At 28.4% G+C, this 25,987-nt stretch overlaps 2 protein-coding genes across 2 annotated transcripts in view; both read right to left on the bottom strand.

Annotated features, from left to right (window-relative positions):
• LOC128652758 (vomeronasal type-2 receptor 26) overlaps window positions 1-25,987 on the bottom strand; it is a 135,765-nt gene that overhangs the window by 93,748 nt on the left and 16,030 nt on the right. The window contains exon 2 of the mRNA XM_053705689.1: window positions 25,349-25,578. Within this exon, the coding sequence (XP_053561664.1) occupies window positions 25,349-25,578 (230 nt within the window). The remainder of the gene's footprint in view (window positions 1-25,348; window positions 25,579-25,987) is intronic.
• On the bottom strand, window positions 1,476-4,514 carry LOC128654744 (calcium/calmodulin-dependent protein kinase type II subunit gamma-like). The gene is made up of 2 exons (XM_053708842.1): window positions 3,259-4,514; window positions 1,476-3,225 (listed from the first exon to the last, which is right to left on the bottom strand). The coding sequence occupies exons 1-2, from the start codon at window positions 4,270-4,272 to the stop codon at window positions 2,719-2,721; spliced, it is 1,521 nt and encodes a 506-aa protein (XP_053564817.1). The 5' UTR covers window positions 4,273-4,514; the 3' UTR covers window positions 1,476-2,718.

The raw sequence follows: 25,987 nt of genomic DNA on the forward strand, positions 1-25,987 counted from the left end.
AAGATACTACATGAGGGCTATCCAGGCATAGTTCACATGAAGCAGATAGCAAGGGGCTATGTTTAGTGGCCACTTATGGATACAGCAATAGAGGATTACGTTGCTTGATGCCCAGGATGCATTCAGGCACAGCAACCCAGAAAAGTGGTTGAAGTTTAACCATGGCCATGGCCCAAGGATCCATGGTCAAGAATACATCTCGATTTTTCAGGGCCAATCCATGGAAAAATGTACTTAATCATAGTGGATGCACACTCCAAATGGCCCGAAGTTTTTCCAATGTCTACTACCACTTTAAGTGTAACTATTTTAGTCTTAAGGAAACGCTTTGCTCAATATGGCTTGCCATCAGTCAGCCTCTGACAATGGACCACAATTTACATTGCAAGAGTTTTAATCATTCATCAGCTCCCTACAGATTAAACATTATACAACAACTCCATACCATCCAGCATCAAATGTACTAGCAGAACGTTTTTTTTCAGACTTTCAAGAACCACCTGATAACTGCTATTCATTAGCCTTGACAGACTGAAGAGATTTTGTTAGAGTTTTTTTTTTTTTTTTTAAAGAATACATGCATAACTTTATTTAGGTTTATTTAAACTGCATATATGTCTCATTTTTCGCTTGGTTTCCCTTTTATCAGTCGGTTGTAAATGATAAAAAGCCAAAAGCACCGTGTTAAGTTTTAGTGCTATTTGAAAGGAAAAAAAATGACTAAAATAAACATAATACATAAATCCCACCAAAAATTAAATGAAAATATATTTCCCATCTGCCCAATGTGCTCTTATTTCACACAAGCGCTTGAAACTCAATTTATTCTGAACAAACGCTGGTTGTTCTCTACATGTCGTAGCAACGAAGTGTTGTAGCTTCCAGCTACCTGCAAATGAATGTTCTAGTCTATACGTTACACATTCATCTCTGTATCTGTCATCTCAAAACTCCTGGAGAACATAATTTGTTCCTGTGGGAATCATGGCTAATTGTTTCTTCACAAGTTCATCTTTTTTTTCTTTTTTTTTGTTACAAGTTGAGAGACCTGGACATGCATCGAAAAACTAAAATGTAATTGAGCAGTGTGGCAGGTTATCAACAACACATTCCTTACCAATAATACTTCCCAACAACCTAGTGATTTCTGTATTTAAGGCATCCAACAAAATGGAGTTGTCCTAATGAAGATACATGTCAACACAAACAGATGTGCAACTTATAATATTTGGAGCCTAACGGACTTGCTACTTCTGATTGGGTGATGTTTGGATTTTAGCTCGTGCTTGGCTTTTTCTATACTTAACAAGCCTTGGCATATACAAACAAACAGCGCTACACACAGCTTTTTTTTTTTGTCTGAATCAAAAACAGTCAATTACATCCAGACAGATGATTTCCAAATTCAGGACAGCCGAGGGCATCCTCGGTTCCTAGCCATATTTTACAGAAATAGGAGAGCACAACTTCACATATGGTTTATGAGGATAAAAGACTTTATGACAGATGGGAACAATTGATTACTCTTAAAAACGTTTTCACCTGAATGTACTTTTGAGACAACATTCACCATCTGGCAATAAAATAAAGGTCCACCAGTTCATACACTAGTTTGGGAGGTGCAGGCAAGCATAGAAAGACATGCATACATCTCTACGCATCCAATTTCAGTGAACTGGTTCACTCGTGACCTGTCATTCATGTCTTACAAGCAGTTTGCAGATTTGTTTCAAAAGACACAAAGCATTAGTTGCTGTGAATATAAACCAATCCCATTTACACACATACCATGGCAAGCCAAGACTAATTAGAAACCCCTCCCATTACATGGCAGTTTATCAATCAGCATATTCTAAAGAATTCATAACAAAGAAATTAACATTGTCACTAATGAAATGTTCCTTCTGTAGGCTGTATTTTAGGTGTTTAGTTTTTTGTAATTAATAACTATTCACCCTGATTAATCCCAGCTAACAAAAAATAAAGGCAATTCCTTTTCTTGGGAGTCAAGGTTGAATTACAAGACTTCTTCAGCTTCTTGCTATGTAGGAGGTTCTAGGTCAGCCATGGACAGAAGTGAGACAAAGAGAGATCTGAAAGATTTTAGTAAAAAAAAAATAAAAAAAAAAATATGAACAAAAACGTTCTTCTGAGGCTCTATTTTATATGACGTACTAACATGTCTACCTGCAAGTCAACACTTTAATGAAGACGACAGGAGAGTCCTCGTGTTAAAATAGACCTTGTATCTGCTCTGGCATTTTACAATCCAACAGCTTCCCAAGTTAACATCTTCATTTTCTTTTACATCATATTCCTATTTCACTTTTGCTTTCCCAACAGTTGCCTGGGGTAGCTGACAATCTTGTCTTCTCTATAAAAAGCAACCATGATTTCTCAGCCTGGTTTTAACAAACAATATATATATAATTTTAATGCTTTTCCTCTTTGAATTTTAAAAACACCTCCGTACAGCAGGAACAGACACGATGGATCCATGAAATACAACATTTAGCCAGCAGCTGCTCCAGCCTCAGAATGCATGCAGGGTTTTGTGCAATTTTGGCCGCTGCCGGCATCAATATTTTTATTTTTTGAATTTTTAACATTTTTCTTTTTTAAAACTTCAGAACGAACATGACTGTAGCTGTCGTTCAGGCGATCCAGACTCGCTCGCTAAGAAGGGATTCTTCCACTTGAGGCTCTGTGTTTGGTTCCTCACTGGAGTGGGGCAGCAGGAGCCCCAGAGCAGTGGTAGTGGACATTCAGCCATTTGCCATCTCGGCGGTACCAGACTCGAGTCTCTTCAGACTGTGTTGTGCGTGGTCGGCCCTGGGCATCAATGTACTGCGTGAGGCGGATATAGGCAATGCATGCCGCGTCCTCGCCAATGACATGCACGTGCGGATTCAGGATGGTGGTGTGAATTGGCTTGCTGTTTTTGGACAACAAGTTGTCGAAATAAAACTTATGAAAATCTATTCCTTCAACCAGATTACCAAGTGCCTCTGGTTCAAACGAGGTCAGCCCAGGATCACAGATCTTCGTGTAGGCTTCAAAATCCCCATTATTGATAGCTTCAATTAGTTGCTCTGTTATCTTAATGATCTCCTGTTTGCGCACTTTTAGATCCTCATCTTCAGTTGTGGTGTTACAGCTCTCAGTTGATCCTTTTATGCCATCTGTTGCATTGTGGACAACAGTTGTTTGAGGTTCCATTGTTGTCTGCAATTGGGGACTTTCTTTAGCTGGGCTTACTATGCTGGTTTTGTTGTTTGTCTGTGGCTTGACGCCATCAGTCTTCTTGTTCAACAGACTTTTGGCAGCTGAAAAATTCCGAGAAACCAACATTGTTGTGAGGATCGCACCTTTAAGTTTTCTTCGTGCGTTGAACTTTCGAAGACATTCCACAGTCTCTTGCCTGTGCATCATGGAGGCAACTGTAGATCGTTGACAGACCCATGGGTGCTTCAAAGCCTGGTCTGCGGTGATGCGCCTTGCTGGGTTTATGGTCAGCATTTGATTGATCAAATTCTTTGCTTCAGGAGTAACCGTGTCCCACTCAGGTGATGGAAAATCATATGCTCCAGCTTTGATCTGTTGATAGAGTTTATGCTGATCTTCATCCCAGAAAGGAGGATATCCCACTAGTAATATATACAGAATCACACCACATGCCCATATATCTACTGGTTTCCCATAAGGATCTTTTCTTAACACCTCTGGAGAGAGGTACCCAGGTGTACCTGCAAACCCAAACCAAGCCTGTTGGTCACCCTGGACTTCTATGGCCAGGCCAAAGTCTGCCAATTTCACTGCAGCCCCCTTGCTTTTACTGGCCAATAATAAGTTCTCAGGCTTCAGGTCCCGGTGAACAATATCGTGCTGATGAATGTGGTTAACGCTCTCGAGGATCTGGTGGATACAGTGGCTGGCATCTGCTTCACTGTAATATTCTCTTGCCACGATGTCTTCAAACAACTCCCCACCAGTGACCAGGTCAAAAACGAGGTAATGGAAACCTTCCTCTGAAATACTTTCATGGAGACGAACAATATTGGGATGTTTTAGAAGACGACAAATCCGAGCTTCACGCTCCAACTTCTGGTGGTCTCTTGCAGACAGCTTTTTTGTGTTGATAATCTTCGCAGCATATTCTTGGTTAGATGATTTCTTAACACATCTTCGTACTACAGAAAAGGCTCCCTTGCCCAGCTCCTCGTACAACTGGTACTCGTCCGTGAAGCGGGTGCAAGTGGCGGTGGTGGCCATGCTGAGGCTGCTAGTGTCTGGGGAGCGGCTCTCACATCGGGCGGCTACGGGCTGCGATCTTCTTGGCTTCTTCCTCTGCTGTTCTCCCGGGTCCCCTCCCTCCCGCTCCCACCGCGGCCGGACTCGGGTCACCTCCGTGTGTTTGTAGGCGAGCTATGCCCGCTGCTGCTACCCCGGGTCTGCCCTGTACCCGCTGGCAACTGCCTTCCTCTGTCACTCGTTGCTCCGGCTGCCCTGCTCTGTCACTGCTGCCTTGTTAGAGTTTTTGGCCACATATTTAAACACGCCACACTCCACTACTGTCCTTGCACCAGCTTTTCTCATGTTTGGACAGCACTACTGTACCAAACTGAATCTCATCCTTCCAGATGACAAGTGACCAATCACACGCAACACTTCCCTAGTTATAAAACTGGTGATTCTGTGTGGTTACATAATTATTGAGCTCTACCTCATTGGCTACCTGATCGCATTGATAAAACCATTGGAACAAAGATGTATGTTTAACAGTTGAAAAAATGCAAACTTCTGATAGCGGGCCTAGGTTCAAAATCTCTGATCAATCAATCACAAATTTTGCTCCAGAACATACCAAAGACATATGGCATGGTGTGTGGTATGATTCTACATCTGTTCATTCAGAACCTGAAGTTAGTGGCAGCAACTGTCCTGAAGATCCAGAGATCATCACTGCAGGTGAGGAAACTGATCTGTCTAATAGGGAGCCCCTTACAGCTCCAGACACGTCTGTTGTTACCCCTCCTTGTGCTGTGGAACTTTGCAAGTCTACTTGTCAAAGACACCAGACTGATTGCTGGAAAATCTCTGAGACATTGAGAGATACTGCTGAGTTTCTTAAAACACTAAACAAAAAGTCTTCAACCCACACAGAGAAGACCTAGACAAAGCCAAAAACCCTGCATTGTTTGACTGTTGTTGATATATTTTGTTTTTATTTGCTTGTTTTGTTGTTTTGTTTTTCTCTTTTTGCTGTTTACATTTTTTTTTTATTTAGGGGAAGGAGAGGAGGAGTGATGTTCAGACAAAGTCTTTCTTAGGTTCCACCCCAATCTAGGAAACAATCTGCCTGCAACAGTCTAGCCTGGCAAGCAGACTAAGGCCTAGATTTGGAGTTTGGCGTTAGCCGTGAAAACCAGCGTTAGAGGCTCCTAACGCTGGTTTTGGCCGCCCGCTGGTATTTGGAGTCAGTGATTAAAGGGTCTAACGCTCACTTTTCAGCCGCAACTTTTCCATACCGCAGATCCCCTTACGTCAATTGCGTATCCTATCTTTTCAATGGGATCTTCCTAACGCCGGTATTTAGAGTCGTTTCTGAAGTGAGCGTTAGAGCTCTAACGACAAAACTCCAGCCGCAGGAAAATAGCAGTAGTTAAGAGCTTTCTGGGCTAACGCCGGTTCATAAAGCTCTTAACTACTGTACCCTAAAGTACACTAACACCCATAAACTACCTATGTACCCCTAAACCGAGCTCCCCCCACATCGCCGCCACTCGATTAAAAAATTTTAACCCCTAATCTGCCGACCGCCACCTACGTTATACTTATGTACCCCTAATCTGCTGCCCCTAACCCCACCGAGCCCTGTATTACATTTATTAACCCCTAACCTGCCCCCCACAACGTCGCCGCCAGCTACTTACAATAATTAACCCCTAATCTGCCGACCGCAAAGCGCCGCCACCTACGTTATACTTATGTACCCCTAATCTGCTGCCCCTAACACCGCCGACCCCTATATTATATTTATTAACCCCTAATCTGCCCCCCTTAACGTCGCCGACACCTGCCTACACTTATTAACCCCTAATCTGCCGAGCGGACCTGAGCGGTACTATAATAAATGTATTAACCCCTAATCCGCCTCACTAACCCTATAATAAATAGTATTAACCCCTAATCTGCCCTCCCTAACATCGTCGACACCTAACTTCAATTATTAACCCCTAATCTGACGACCGGAGCTCACCGCTACTATAATAAATGGATTAACCCCTAAAGCTAAGTCTAACCCTAACTCTAACACCCCCCTAAGTTAAATATAATTTAAATCTAACGAAATAAATTAACTCTTATTAAATAAATTATTCCTATTTAAAGCTAAATACTTACCTGTAAAATACATCCTAATATAGCTACAATATAAATTATAATTATATTATAGCTATTTTAGGATTTATATTTATTTTACAGGCAACTTGGTAATTATTTTAACCAGGTACAATAGCTATTTAATAGTTACCTAGTTAAAATAATAAAAAATTTACCTGTAAAATAAATCCTAACCTAAGATATAATTAAACCTAACACAACCCTATCAATAAATTAATTAAATAAACTACCTACAATTACCTACAATTAACCTAACACTACACTATCAATAAATTAATTAAATACAATATCTACAAATAAATACAATTACATAAACTAGCTAAAGTACAAAAAATAAAAAAGAACTAAGTTACAAAAAATAAAAAATATTTACAAACATAAGAAAAATATTACAACAATTTTAAACTAATTACACCTACTCTAAGCCCCCTAATAAAATAACAAAGCCCCCCAAATAAAAAATTCCCTACCCTAATTCTAAATTAAAAAAAGGTAAAAGCTCTTTTACCTTACCAGCCCTGAACAGGGCCCTTTGCGGGGCATGCCCCAAGAATTCAGCTCTTTTGCCTGTAAAAAAAAACATACAATACCCAAGCCCCCCCAACATTACAACCCACGACCCGCATACCCCTAATCTAACCCAAACCCCCCTTAAATAAACCTAACACTAAGCCCCTGAAGATCTTCCTACCTTGTCTTCACCATCCAGGTTCACCAATCCGTCCTGAAGAGCTCCTCCGATGTCCTGATCCAAAGCCCAAGCGGGGGGGCTGAAGAGGTCCATGATCCGGTCAAAGTCTTCATCCAAGCGGGGGCAGAAGAGGATCTTCCATCCGATTGAAGTCTTCATCCAAGCAGCATCCATCCGGAGCGAAGCGGCAGGATCCTGAAGACCTCCAGCGCGGAACATCCATCCGGCCCGACGACTGAACGACGAATGACTGTTCCTTTAAGGGACGTCATCCAAGATGGCGTCCCTCGAATTCCGATTGGCTGATAGGATTCTATCAGCCAATCGGAATTAAGGTAGGAATTTTCTGATTGGCTGATGGAATCAGCCAATCAGAATCAATTTCAATCCGATTGGCTGATCCAATCAGCCTATCAGATTGAGCTCGCATTCTATTGGCTGATCGGAACAGCCAATAGAATGCGAGCTCAATCTGATTGCTGATTGGATCACCAATCGGATTGAACTTGATTCTGATTGGCTGATTCCATCAGCCAATCAGAAAATTCCTACCTAATTCCGATTGGCTGATAGAATCCTATCAGCCAATCGGAATTCGAGGGACGCCATCTTGGATGACGTCCCTTAAAGGAACAGTCATTCGTCGTTCAGTCGTCGGGCCGGATGGATGTTCCGCGCTGGAGGTCTTCAGGATCCTGCCGCTTCGCTCCGGATGGATGCTGCTTGGATGAAGACTTCAATCGGATGGAAGATCCTCTTCTGCCCCGCTTGGATGAAGACTTTGACCGGATCAGTGACCTCTTCAGCCCCCCGCTTGGGCTCGGATCAGGACATCGGAGGAGCTCTTCAGGACGGATCGGTGAACCTGGATGGTGAAGACAAGGTAGGAAGATCTTCAGGGGCTTAGTGTTAGGTTTATTTAAGGGGGGTTTGGGTTAGATTAGGGGTATGTGGGTGGTGGGTTGTAATGTTGGGGGGGGGGGGTATTGTATGTTTTTTTTACAGGCAAAAGAGCTGAAATTCTTGGGGCATGCCCCCCAAAGGGCCCTGTTCAGGGCTGGTAAGGTAAAAGAGCTTTTACCTTTTTTAATTTAGAATAGGGTAGGGAATTTTTTATTTTGGGGGGCTTTGTTATTTTATTAGGGGCTTAGAGTAGGTGTAATTAGTTTAAAATTGTTGTAATATTTTTTCTTATGTTTGTAAATAATTTTTTATTTTTTGTAACTTAGTTCTTTTTTATTTTTGTACTTTAGCTAGTTTATTTAATTGTATTTATTTGTAGGAATTGTGTTTAATTAATTTATTGATAGTGTAGTGTTAGGTTATTTGTAGTAATTGTAGGTAGTTTATTTAATTAATTTATTGATAGGGTAGTGTTAGGTTTAATTATATCTTAGGTTAGGATTTATTTTACAGGTAAATTTGCTATTATTTAACTAGGTAACTATTAAATAGCTATTATACCTGGTTAAAAATAATTACCAAGTTGCCTGTAAAAATAGACTTAGCTTTAGGGTTAATACATTTATTAGAATAGCGGTGAGCTCCGTCGGCAGATTAGGGTTTAATAATTGAAGTTAGGTGTCGGCGATGTTAGGGAGGCCAGATTAGGGTTAATACTATTTATTATAGGGTTAGTGAGGCAGATTAGGGGTTAATAACTTTATTATAGTAGCGCTCAGGTCCGCTCGGCAGATTAGGGGTTAATAAGTGTAGGCAGGTGTCGGCGACGTTTGTGGAGGGCAGATTAGGGTTAATAAAATATAATATAGGGGTCGGCGGTGTTAGGGGCAGCAGATTAGGGGGTACATAGGGATAACGTAGGTTGCGGCGGTTTTACTGAGGGCGGCAGATTAGGGGTTAAAAAAATATGCAGGGGTCAGCGATAGCGGGAGCGGCAGATTAGGGGTTAATAAGTGTAAGGTTAGGGGTGTTTAGACTCGGGGTACATGTTAGAGTGTTAGGTGCAGACGTAGGAAGTGTTTCCCCATAGGAAACTATGGGGCTGCGTTAGGAGCTGAACGCTGCTTTTTTGCAGGTGTTAGGTTTTTTTTCAGCTCAAACAGCCCCATTGTTTTCTATGGGAGAATCGTGCACAAGCACGTTTTTGAGGCTGGCCGCGTCCGTAAGCAACTGTGGTATGGAGAGTTGCATTTGCGGTAAAAATGCTCTACGCTCCTTTTTTGGAGCCTAACGCAGCATTTGTTTGAACTCTCGATACCAGAGTTAAATTTATGGTGCGGCCAGAAAAAAGCCTGCGGAGCGTTAACAGCCCTTCTACCGCAAAACTCCAAATCTAGGCCTAAGTTAGTAGAGTGCAGATTGCTAACCATGCAGCCAGCCTAAGAGGAACTGTGATAAGCTTAGAGCAATCAAACTGTTTGCCATGATACTGCTCCTGGAAACATGGACAGGAGCCTATTACTTCAGAGGTCTAATAGAGAAGTCTACCTAAGGGACTACATGTATATCCTGTGTCATTAAATCTGTCTGTACTGAGTGAGTAAAAAACTCTACCTTGTTCACCATAACATCCTGTCTGTGTGTCATATACTGAGGGGACATTTACAGCAACCCACCCAGTATCTCAGGGTGACACTTAGTCAGCACACACACAATTACCCCATGGGACACTACAAATAGCATATATGTATCTATATGTAATATAACCTAATAACATATGTATCTATCTGTAATATAACCTAATAACATATGTATCTATCTGTAATATAAACTAATAACATATGTATCTATCTGTAATATAACCTAATAACATATGTATCTATCTGTAATATAAACTAATAACATATGTATCTGTAATATAAACTAATAACATATGTATCTATCTGTAATATAAACTAATAACATATGTATCTGTAATATAACCTAATAACATATGTATCTATCTGTAATATACCTAATAACATATGTATCTATCTGTAATATAACCTAATAACATATGTATCTATCTGTAATATAACCTAATAACATATGTATCTATCTGTAATATAAACTAATAACATATGTATCTATCTGTAATATAACCTAATAACATATGTATCTATCTGTAATATAACCTAATAACATATGTATCTATCTGTAATATAACCTAATAACATATGTATCTATCTGTAATATAACCTAATAACATATATCTATCTATAATATACCTAATAACATATGTATCTATCTGTAATATAAACTAATAACATATGTATCTATCTGTAATATAACCTAATAACATATGTATCTATCTGTAATATAAACTAATAACATATGTATCTATCTGTAATATAAACTAATAACATATGTATCTATCTGTAATATAAACTAATAACATATGTATCTATCTGTAATATAACCTAATAACATATGTATCTATCTGTAATATAAACTAATAACATATGTATCTATCTGTAATATAAACTAATAACATATGTATCTATCTGTAATATAACCTAATAATATATGTATCTATCTGCAATATAACCTAATAACATGTATCTATCTGTAATATAACCTAATAACATATGTATGTATCTGTAATATAACCTAATAACATATGTATCTATCTGTAATATAAACTAATAACATGTATATATCTGTAATATACCTAATAACATATGTATCTATCTGTAATATAACCTAATAACATATGTATCTATCTGTAATATAAACTAATAACATATGTATCTATCTGTAATATAACCTAATAATATATGTATCTATCTGCAATATAACCTAATAACATGTATCTATCTGTAATATAACCTAATAACATATGTATGTATCTGTAATATAACCTAATAACATATGTATCTATCTGTAATATAAACTAATAACATGTATCTATCTGTAATATACCTAATAACATATGTATCTATCTGTAATATAAACTAATAACATGTATATATCTGTAATATAACCTAATAACATATGTATCTATCTGTAATATAAACTAATAACATATGTATCTATCTGTAATATAACCTAATAACATATGTATCTGTAATATAAACTAATAACATATATATCTGTAATATAAACTAATAACATATGTATCTATCTGTAATATAAACTAATAACATATGTATCTATCTGTAATATAAACTAATAACATATGTATCTATCTGTAATATAAACTAATAACATATGTATCTATCTGTAATATAACCTAATAACATATGTATCTATCTGTAATATAACCTAATAATATATGTATCTAACTGTAATATAAACTAATAACGTAGTTATCTATCTGTAATATAACCTAATAATATATGTATCTAACTGTAATATAAACTAATAACATATGTATCTATCTGTAATATAACCTAATAATATATGTATCTAACTGTAATATAAACTAATAACATATGTATCTATCTGTAATATAACCTAATAATATATGTATCTATCTGTAATATAAACTAATAACATATGTATCTGTAATATAAACTAATAACATATGTATCTATCTGTAATATAACTAATAACATATGTATCTATCTGTAATATAACCTAATAACATATGTATCTATCTGTAATATAACCTAATAACATATGTATCTATCTGTAATATAACCTAATAATATATGTATCTAACTGTAATATAAACTAATAACATATGTATCTATCTGTAATATAACCTAATACTATGTATCTTACTGTAATATACCTAATAACATATGTATCTATCTGTAATATAACCTAATACTATGTATCTTACTGTAATATACCTAATAACATATGTATCTATCTGTAATATAACCTAATACTATGTATCTTACTGTAATATACCTAATAACATATGTATCTATCTGTAATATAAACTAATAACATATGTATCTATCTGTAATATAACCTAATAACATGTATCTATCTGTAATATAACCTAATAACATGTATCTATCTGTAAAATAAACTAATAACATATGTATCTATCTGTAATATAAACTAATAACATATGTATCTATCTGTAATATAACCTAATAACATATGTATATATCTGTAATATAACCTAATAACATATGTATCTATCTGTAATATAACCTAATAACATATGTATCTATCTGTAATATAACCTAATAACATATGTATTTATCTGTAATATAACCTAATAACATATGTATCTATCTGTAATATAACCTAATAACATATATCTATCTATAATATACCTAATAACATGTATCTATCTGTAATATAAACTAATAACATATGTATCTATCTGTAATATAACCTAATAACATATGTATCTCTCTGTAATATAACCTAATACTATGTATCTATCTGTAATATACCTAATAACATATGTATCTATCTGTAATATAACCTAATACCATATGTATCTATCTGTAATATAACCTAATAACATATGTATCTATCTGTAATATAACCTAATAACATGTATCTATCTGTAATATAAACTAATAACATATGTATTTATCTGTAATATAACCTAATAACATGTATCTATCTGTAATATAAACTAATAGCATATGTATCTATCTGTAATATAACCTAATAACATGTATCTATCTGTAATATAACCTAATAACATATGTATCTATCTGTAATATAACCTAATAATGTATGTATCTATCTGTAATATAAACTAATAACATATGTATCTATCTGTAATATAACTTAATAATGTATGTATCTATCTGTAATATAACCTAAAAACATATGTATCTATCTGTAATATAACCTAATAATGTATGTATCTATCTGTAATATAAACTAATAACATATGTATCTATCTGTAATATAAACTAATAACATATGTATCTATCTGTAATATAACCTAATAACATATGTATCTATCTGTAATATAACCTAATACCATGTATCTATCTATAATATACCTAATAACATGTATCTATCTGTAATATAAACTAATAACATATGTATCTATCTGTAATATAACCTAATAACATATGTATTTATCTGTAATATAACCTAATACTATGTATCTATCTGTAATATACCTAATAACATATGTATCTATCTGCAATATAACCTAATAACATATGTATCTATCTGTAATATAACCAAATAACATATGTATCTATCTGTAATATAACCTAATAACATATGTATCTATCTGTAATATAACTAATAACATATGTATCTATCTGTAATATAACCTAATAACATATGTATCTATCTGTAATATAACCTAATAACATATGTATCTATCTGTAATATAACTAATAACATATGTATCTATCTGTAATATAACTAATAACATATGTATCTATCTGTAATATAACCTAATAACATATGTATCTATCTGTAATATAACCTAATAACATATGTATCTATCTGTAATATAACCTAATAACATATGTATCTATCTGTAATATAAACTAATAACATATGTATCTATCTGTAATATAACCTAATAACATATGTATTTATCTGTAATATAACCTAATACTATGTATCTATCTGTAATATACCTAATAACATATGTATATATCTGTAATATAACCTAATAACATATGTATCTATCTGTAATATAACCTAATAACATGTATCTATCTGTAATATAAACTAATAACATATGTATCTATCTGTAATATAACCTAATTACATGTATCTATCTGTAATATAAACTAATAACATATGTATCTATCTGTAATATAACCTAATAACATGTATCTATCTGTAATATAACCTAATAATGTATGTATCTATCTGTAATATAAACTAATAACATATGTATCTATCTGTAATATAAACTAATAACATATGTATCTATCTGTAATATACCTAATAACATATGTATCTATCTGTAATATAACCTAAAAATATATGTATCTCTCTGTAATATAAACTAATAACATATGTATCTATCTGTAATATAACCTAATAATATATGTATCTATCTGTAACATAACCTAATAACATATGTATCTATCTGTAATATAAACTAATAACATATGTATCTATCTGTAATATAACCTAATAACATATGTATCTATCTGTAATATGAACTAATAACATATCTATCTGTAATATAAACTAATAACATATGTATCTGTAATATAAACTAATAACATATGTATCTATCTGTAATATAAACTAATAACATATGTATCTGCAATATAAACTAATAACATATGTATCTGTCTGTAATATAACCTAATAACATATGTATCTGTAATATAAACTAATAATATATGTATCTGTAATATAAACTAATAACATATGTATCTGTAATATAAACTAATAACATATGTATCTATCTGTAATATAACCTAATAACATATGTATCTGTAATATAAACTAATAACATATGTATCTGTAATATAAACTAATAACATATGTATCTATCTGTAATATAAACTAATAACATATGTATCTGTAATATAAACTAATACCATATGTATCTATCTGTAATATAAACTAATAACATATGTATCTGTAATATAAACTAATAACATATGTATCTGTAATATAAACTAATAACATATGTATCTATCTGTAATATAAACTAATAACATATGTATCTGTAATATAAACTAATAACATATGTATCTGTAATATAAACTAATAACATATGTATCTGTAATATAAACTAATAACATATGTATCTATCTGTAATATAAACTAATAACATATGTATCTGTAATATAAACTAATAACATATGTATCTATCTGTAATATAACCTAATAACATATGTATCTATCTGTAATATAAACTAATAACATATGTATCTATCTGTAATATAACCTAATAACATATGTATCTATCTGTAATATAAACTAATAACATATGTATGTATCTGTAATATAACCTAATACTATGTATCTATCTGTAATATACCTAATAACATATGTATCTATCTGTAATATAAACTAATAACATATGTATCTATCTGTAATATAAACTAATAACATATGTATCTATCTGTAATATAAACTAATAACATATGTATCTATCTGTAATATAACCTAATAACATATGTATCTATCTGTAATATAACCTAATAACATATGTATCTATCTGTAATATAAACTAATAACCTATGTATCTATCTGTAATATAAACTAATAACATATGTATCTATCTGTAATATAAACTAATAACATATGTATCTATCTGTAATATAAACTAATAACATATGTATCTGTAGTATAAACTAATAACATATGTATCTGTAATATAAACTAATAACATATGTATATATCTGTAATATAAACTAATAACATATGTATCTGTAATATAAACTAATAACATATCTATCTGTAAAATAAACTAATAACATATGTATCTATCTGTAATATAAACTAATAACATATGTATCTATCTGTAATATAAACTAATAACTTATGTATCTATCTGTAATATAACCTAATAACATATGTATCTATCTGTAATATAACCTAATAACATATATCTATCTATAATATACCTAATAACATGTATCTATCTGTAATATAACCTAATAACATATGTATCTGTAATATAAACTAATAATATATGTATCTGTAATATAAACTAATAATATATGTATCTGTAATATAAACTAATAACATATGTATTTATCTGTAATATAAACTAATAACATATGTATCTGTAATATAAACTAATAACATATGTATCTATCTGTAATATAACCTAATAACATATGTATCTATCTGTAATATAAACTAATAACATATGTATCTGTAATATAAACTAATAACATATGTATCTATCTGTAATATAAACTAATAACATATGTATCTGTAATATAAACTAATAACATATGTATCTATCTGTAATATAAACTAATAACATATGTATCTGTAATATAAACTAATAACATATGTATCTGTAATATAAACTAATAACATATGTATCTGTAATATAAACTAATAACATATGTATCTATCTGTAATATAAACTAATAACATATGTATCTATCTGTAATATAACCTAATAACATATGTATCTATCTGTAATATAAACTAATAACATATGTATCTGTAATATAAACTAATAACATATGTATCTATCTGTAATATAACCTAATAACATATGTATCTATCTGTAATATAAACTAATAACATATGTATCTATCTGTAATATAACCTAATAACATATGTATCTGTAATATAAACTAATAACATATGTATCTATCTGTAATATAACCTAATAACATATGTATGTATCTGTAATATAACCTAATACTATGTATCTATCTGTAATATACCTAATAACATATGTATCTATCTGTAATATAAACTAATAACATATGTATCTATCTGTAATATAACCTAATAACATATGTATCTATCTGTAATATAAACTAATAACCTATGTATCTATCTGTAATATAAACTAATAACATATGTATCTATCTGTAATATAAACTAATAACATATGTATCTATCTGTAATATAAACTAATAACATATGTATCTGTAGTATAAACTAATAACATATGTATATATCTGTAATATAAACTAATAACATATGTATATATCTGTAATATAAACTAATAACATATGTATCTGTAATATAAACTAATAACATATCTATCTGTAAAATAAACTAATAACATATGTATCTATCTGTAATATAAACTAATAACATATGTATCTATCTGTAATATAAACTAATAACTTATGTATCTATCTGTAATATAATCTAATAACATATGTATCTATCTGTAATATAACCTAATAACATATATCTATCTATAATATACCTAATAACATGTATCTATCTGTAATATAAACTAATAACATATGTATCTATCTGTAATATAACCTAATAACATATGTATCTCTCTGTAATATAACCTAATACTATGTATCTATCTTAATATACCTAATAACATATGTATCTATCTGTAATATAAACTAATACCATATGTATCTATCTGTAATATAACCTAATAACATATGTATCTATCTGTAATATAACCTAATAACATGTATCTATCTGTAATATAAACTAATAACATATGTATTTATCTGTAATATAACCTAATAACATGTATCTATCTGTAATATAAACTAATAACATATGTATCTATCTGTAATATAACCTAATAACACATGTATCTATCTGTAATATAACCTAATAATGTATGTATCTATCTGTAATATAAACTAATAACATATGTATCTATCTGTAATATAACCTAATAACATATGTATCTTTCTGTAATATAAGCTAATAACATGTATTTATCTGTAATATAACCTAATAACATATGTATCTATCTGTAATATAACTTAATAATGTATGTATCTATCTGTAATATAACCTAATAACATATGTATCTATCTGTAATATAACCTAATAATGTATGTATCTATCTGTAATATAAACTAATAACATATGTATCTATCTGTAATATAACCTAATAACATATGTATCTATCTGTAATATAACCTAATACCATGTATCTATCTATAATATACCTAATAACATGTATCTATCTGTAATATAAACTAATAACATATGTATCTATCTGTAATATAACCTAATAACATGTATCTATCTGTAATATAACCCAATAACATATGTATTTATCTGTAATATAACCTAATACTATGTATCTATCTGTAATATACCTAATAACATATGTATCTATCTGTAATATAACCTAATAACATATGTATCTATCTGTAATATAACCTAATAACATATGTATCTATCTGTAATATAACCAAATAACATGTATCTATCTGTAATATAAACTAATAACATATGTATCTATCTGTAATATAACCTAATAACATATGTATCTATCTGTAATATAACCTAATACTATGTATCTATCTGTAATATACCTAATAACATATGTATATATCTGTAATATAACCTAATAACATATGTATCTATCTGTAATATAACCTAATAACATGTATCTATCTGTAATATACCTAATTACATGTATCTATCTGTAATATAAACTAATAACATATGTATCTATCTGTAATATAACCTAATAACATGTATCTATCTGTAATATAACCTAATAACATGTATATATCTGTAATATAAACTAATAACATATGTATCTATCTGTAATATAACCTAATAACATATGTATCTATCTGTAATATAACCTAATAACATATGTATCTATCTGTAATATAACCTAATAACATATGTATCTATCTGTAATATAACCTAATAATGTATGTATCTATCTGTAATATAAACTAATAACATATGTATCTATCTGTAATATAAACTAATAACATATGTATCTATATATAATATACCTAATAACATATGTATCTATCTGTAATATAAACTAATAATATATGTATCTATCTGTAATATACCTAATAACATATGTATCTATCTGTAATATAACCTAAAAATATATGTATCTATCTGTAATATAAACTAATAACATATGTATCTATCTGTAATATAACCTAATAATATATGTATCTATCTGTAATATAACCTAATAACATATGTATCTATCTGTAATATAAACTAATAACATATGTATCTATCTGTAATATAACCTAATAACATATGTATCTATCTGTAATATGAACTAATAACATATGTATCTATCTGTAATATAAACTAATAACATATGTATGTATCTGTAATATAAACTAATAACATATGTATCTATCTGTAATATAAACTAATAACATATGTATCTGCAATATAAACTAATAACATATGTATCTGTCTGTAATATAACCTAATAACATATGTATCTGTAATATAAACTAATAATATATGTATCTGTAATATAAACTAATAACATATGTATTTATCTGTAATATAAACTAATAACATATGTATCTGTAATATAAACTAATAACATATGTATCTATCTGTAATATAAACTAATAACATATGTATCTGTAATATAAACTAATAACATATGTATCTGTAATATAACCTAATAACATATGTATCTATCTGTAATATAACCTAATAACATATGTATCATTCGTATTAATAAACTAATAACATATGTACTTTGTAATATAACCTAATAACATATGTTCTATCTGTAATATAAACTAATAACATATGTATCTGTAATATAAACGTATAACATATGTATCTATCTGTAATATAAACCTAATAACATATGTATCGTAATATTAACTAATAACATATGTATTCTATCTGTAATATAAACTAATAACATATGTATCTGTATTATATAACTAATAACATATGTTTCTATCTGTACTATAAACTAATAACATTTAGTGTATCTGTAATATTAAACTAATAAAATATGTACCTTCTGTAATATAACTAATACATATGTATATATCTGTTAATATAGACTAATAACATTATGTATCTTCTGTAATATAACCCTAATAACAGTATCTATCTGTTAATATAAACCTACTACATATGTATCTATCTGTAATATAAACTAATTAAAAATTATGTATCTATCTGTAATATTAAACTAATAACATATGTATCTATCTGTAATATAAACTAATAACATATGTATCTGTAATATAAACTAATAATATATGTATCTATCTGTAATATAAACTAATAACATATGAATCTATCTGTAATATAACCTAATAACATATGTATCTATCTGTAATATAAACTAATAACATATGTATCTGTAATATAAACTAATAACATATGTATCTATCTGTAATATAACCTAATAACATATGTATCTATCTGTTAATATAAACTAATAACATATGTATCTATCTGTAATATAACCTAATAACATAGTATCTATCTGTAATATAAACTAATAACATATGTATCTATCTGTAATATAACCTAATAACATATGTATGTATCTGTAATTAAACTAATACTATGTATCTATCTGTAATATACCTAATACATATGTATCTATCTGTAATTCCCTAATAAAAATATGTTTTTCTGTAATATAAACTAATAACATATGTATCTATCTGTAATATAAACTAATAACATATGTATCTATCTGTAATATAAACTAATAACATATGTATCTATCTGTAATATAACCTAATAACATATGTATCTATCTGTAATATAACCTAATAACATATGTATCTATCTGTAATATAAACTAATAACCTATGTATCTATCTGTAATATAAACTAATAACATATGTATCTATCTGTAATATAAACTAATAACGTATGTATCTATCGGTAATATAAACTAATAACATATGTATCTGTAGTATAAACTAATAACTTATGTATCTGTAATATAAACTAATAACATATGTATATATCTTTAATATAAACTAATAACATATGTATCTGTAATATAAACTAATAACATATCTATCTGTAAAATAAACTAATAACATATGTATCTATCTGTAATATAAACTAATAACATATGTATCTATCTGTAATATAAACTAATAACTTATGTATCTGTAATATAAAAAAATAACATATCTATCTGTAATATAAACTAATAACATATCTATCTGTAATATAAACTAATAACATATGTATCTGTAATATAAACTAATAACATATCTATCTGTAATATAAACTAATAACATATGTATCTGTAATATAAACTAATAACATATCTATCTGTAATATAAACTAATAACATATGTATCTGTAATATAAACTAATAACATATGTATCTGTAATATAAACTAATAACATATGTATCTAGTGCACAAAGAAATTATATTCAATCAATTAAAAATACCAGAAGCACTTGAGAGTTAAAGTGAATAACTTCATTGTTGATAGCAAGTTGTAATATAAACTAATAACATATGTATCTATCTGTAATATAAACTAATAACATATGTATCTGTAATATAAACTAATAACATATGTATCTATCTGTAATATGAACTAATAACATATGTATCTATCTGTAATATAAACTAATAACATATGTATCTGTAATATAAACTAATAACATATGTATCTATCTGTAATATAAATTAATAACATATGTATCTATCTGTAATATAACCTAATAACATATGTATCTATCTGTAATATAAACTAATAACATATGTATCTGTAATACAAACTAATAACATATGTATCTGTACTATAAACTAATAACATATGTATCTGTAATATAAACTAATAACATATGTATCTATCTGTAATATAAACTAATAACATATGTATCTGTAATATAAACTAATAACATATGTATCTATCTGTAATATAAACTAATAACATATGTATCTATCTGTAATATAAACTAATAACATATGTATCTGTAATATAAACTAATAACATATGTATCTGTAATATAAACTAATAACATATGTATCTATCTGTAATATAAACTAATAACATATGTATCTGTAATATAAACTAATAACATATGTATCTGTAATATAAACTAATAACATATGTATCTATCTGTAATATAAATTAATAACATATGTATCTGTAATATAAACTAATAACATATGTATCTATCTGTAATATAAACTAATAACATATGTATCTGTAATATAACCTAATAACATATGTATCTATCTGTAATATAAACTAATAACATATGTATCTGTAATATAAACTAATAACATATCTATCTGTAATATAAACTAATAACATATGTATCTGTAATATAAACTAATAACATATGTATCTATCTGTAATATAAACTAATAACATATGTATCTATCTGTAATATAAACTAATAACATATGTATCTGTAATATAAACTAATAACATATGTATCTATCTGTAATATAAACTAATAACATATGTATCTGTAATATAAACTAATAACATATATATCTGTAATATAAACTAATAACATATGTATCTATCTGTAATATAAACTAATAACATATGTATCTGTAATATAACCTAATAACATATGTATCTATCTGTAATATAAACTAATAACATATGTATCTGTAATATAAACTAATAACATATCTATCTGTAATATAAACTAATAACATATGTATCTGTAATATAAACTAATAACATATGTATCTGTAATATAAACTAATAACATATGTATCTGTAATATAAACTAATAACATATGTATCTATCTGTAATATAAACTAATAACATATGTATCTGTAATATAAACTAATAACATATGTATCTGTAATATAAACTAATAACATATGTATCTATCTGTAATATAAATTAATAACATATGTATCTGTAATATAAACTAATAACATATGTATCTATCTGTAATATAAACTAATAACATATGTATCTGTAATATAACCTAATAACATATGTATCTGTAATATAAACTAATAACATATGTATCTGTAATATAAACTAATAACATATCTATCTGTAATATAAACTACTAACATATGTATCTATCTGTAATATAAACTAATAACATATGTATCTGTAATATAAACTAATAACATATGTATCTATCTGTAATATAAACTAATAACATATGTATCTGTAATATAACCTAATAACATATGTATCTATCTGTAATATAAACTAATAACATATGTATCTGTAATATAAACTAATAACATATCTATCTGTAATATAAACTAATAACATATGTATCTATCTGTAATATAAACTAATAACATATGTATCTGTAATATAAACTAATAACATATGTATCTATCTGTAATATAAACTAATAACATATGTATCTGTAATATAACCTAATAACATATGTATCTATCTGTAATATAAACTAATAACATATCTATCTGTAATATAAACTAATAACATATGTATCTGTAATATAAACTAATAACATATGTATCTGTAATATAAACTAATAACACATCTATCTGTAATATAAACTAATAACATATGTATCTATCTGTAATATAAATTAATAACATATGTATCTGTAATATAAACTAATAACATATGTATCTGTAATATAAACTAATAACATATGTATCTGTAATATAAACTAATAACATATGTATCTATCTGCAATATAAACTAATAACATATGTATCTGTAATATAAACTAATAACATATGTATCTGTAATATAAACTAATAACATATGTATCTGTAATATAAACTAATAACATATGTATCTATCTGTAATATAAATTAATAACATATGTATCTGTAATATAAACTAATAACATATGTATCTATCTGTAATATAAACTAATAACATATGCATCTGTAATATAACCTAATAACATATGTATCTATCTGTAATATAAACTAATAACATATGTATCTGTAATATAAACTAATAACATATCTATCTGTAATATAAACTAATAACATATGTATCTATCTGTAATATAAACTAATAACATATGTATCTGTAATATAAACTAATAACATATGTATCTGTAATATAAACTAATAACATATGTATCTATCTGTAATATAAACTAATAACATATGTATCTAACTGTAATATAAGCTAATAACATATGTATCTATCTGTAATATAAACTAATAACATATGTATCTGTAATATAAACTAATAACATATGTATCTGTAATATAAACTAATAACATATGTATCTATCTGTAATATAAACTAATAACATATGTATCTGTAATATAAACTAATAACATATGTATCTATCTGTAATATAAACTAATAACATATGTATCTGTAATATAAACTAATAACATATCTATCTGTAATATAAACTAATAACATATGTATCTGTAATATAAACTAATAACATATCTATCTGTAATATAAACTAATAACATATGTATCTGTAATATAAACTAATAACATATGTATCTGTAATATAAATTAATAACATATCTATCTGTAATATAAACTAATAACATATGTATCTGTAATATAAACTAACATATGTATCTGTAATATAACCTAATAACATATGTATCTATCTGTAATATAAACTAATAACATATCTATCTGTAATATAAACTAATAACATATGTATCTGTAATATAAACTAATAACATATGTATCTGTAATATAAACTAATAACATATCTATCTGTAATATAAACTAATAACATATGTATGTGTAATATAAACTAATAACATATGTATCTGTAATATAAACTAATAACATATGTATCTATCTGTAATATAAACTAATAACATATGTATCTGTAATATAAACTAATAACATATGTATCTGTCTGTAATATAACCTAATAACATATGTATCTGTAATATAAACTAATAACATATCTATCTGTAATATAAACTAATAACATATGTATCTGTAATATAAACTAATAACATATGTATCTATCTGTAATATAAACTAATAACATATGTATCTGTAATATAAACTAATAACATATCTATCTGTAATATAAACTAATAACATATGTATCTGTAATATAAACTAATAACATATCTATCTGTAATATAAACTAATAACATATGTATCTGTAATATAAACTAATAACATATGTATCTGTAATATAAATTAATAACATATCTATCTGTAATATAAACTAATAACATATGTATCTGTAATATAAACTAACATATGTATCTGTAATATAACCTAATAACATATGTATCTATCTGTAATATAAACTAATAACATATCTATCTGTAATATAAACTAATAACATATGTATCTGTAATATAAACTAATAACATATCTATCTGTAATATAAACTAATAACATATGTATGTGTAATATAAACTAATAACATATCTATCTGTAATATAAACTAATAACATATGTATCTGTCTGTAATATAACCTAATAACATATGTATCTGTAATATAAACTAATAACATATCTATCTGTAATATAAACTAATAACATATGTATCTGTAATATAAACTAATAACATATCTATCTGTAATATAAACTAATAACATATGTATCTATCTGTAATATAAATTAATAACATATGTATCTGTAATATAAACTAATAACATATGTATCTGTAATATAAACTAATAACATATGTATCTTCTGTAATATAAACTAATAACATATGTATCTGTAATATAAACTAATAACATATGTATCTGTAATATAAACTAATAACATATGTATCTGTAATATAAACTAATAACATATGTATCTATCTGTAATATAAACTAATAACATATGTATCTGTAATATAAACTAATAACATATGTATCTGTAATATAAACTAATAACATATGTATCTGTAATATAAACTAATAACATATGTATCTGTAATATAAACTAATAACATATCTATCTGTAATATAAAAAAATAACATATCTATCTGTAATATAAACTAATAACATATCTATCTGTAATATAAACTAATAACATATGTATCTGTAATATAAACAAATAACATATGTATCTGTAATATAAACTAATAACATATGTATCTGGTGCACAGAGAAATTATATTCAATCAATTAATAATACCAGAAGCACTTGAGAGTTCCAGTGAATATCTTCATTGTTGATAGCAAGTTGTTGTCCAGCAGGAGCAGAGGGGTTAAATATGCCAACTTTATTGGCAGAAATGTCAAAATCAGACGTCACAACCCAGTTTATAATCTCATAAAGTCCTGGCACATCCCTTTCATTAGTAAAGGAGATCTTATCCCCAGACAAGGTGGTAAAGTCAACATCTCTCAGTTTATCGTTCAGCTGTCAAATGAAAATAAAGTTGTTTATTTGACATTGGGAGGTTTTGTATAAGGAGACTTGAAGGGGTCTAATGAAGTTCAAAAGGACAGTGTACTTGAAAATGTTTATTCTTTAATACCAACAATTTTATCTATATGTCACACATGAACTAGTACTGTCTGGCTGTTGTGCATGGGAGTGAGCATAATGTAATCTATATGGCACACATGAATTAGTGTTTTTCTGGCTGTGTGCAAGATTGTAAAAGTCAGATTAAGAGAGATTAAAAGCGCTTAGAACTTAAAAACACAGCCTCTGTTGCTCTAATATAAGGGTGTTTTAGCTCACCCTAAAAATGAACTAATATTTACCAACAGAATATGAAAGCGCCTAAGAGGATGTACAAAACAAAACCATATTTATTAAACAA

This window comes from Bombina bombina, chromosome 3, assembly GCF_027579735.1.
Source record: "Bombina bombina isolate aBomBom1 chromosome 3, aBomBom1.pri, whole genome shotgun sequence".
Taxonomy (NCBI): Eukaryota; Metazoa; Chordata; class Amphibia; order Anura; family Bombinatoridae; genus Bombina; species Bombina bombina.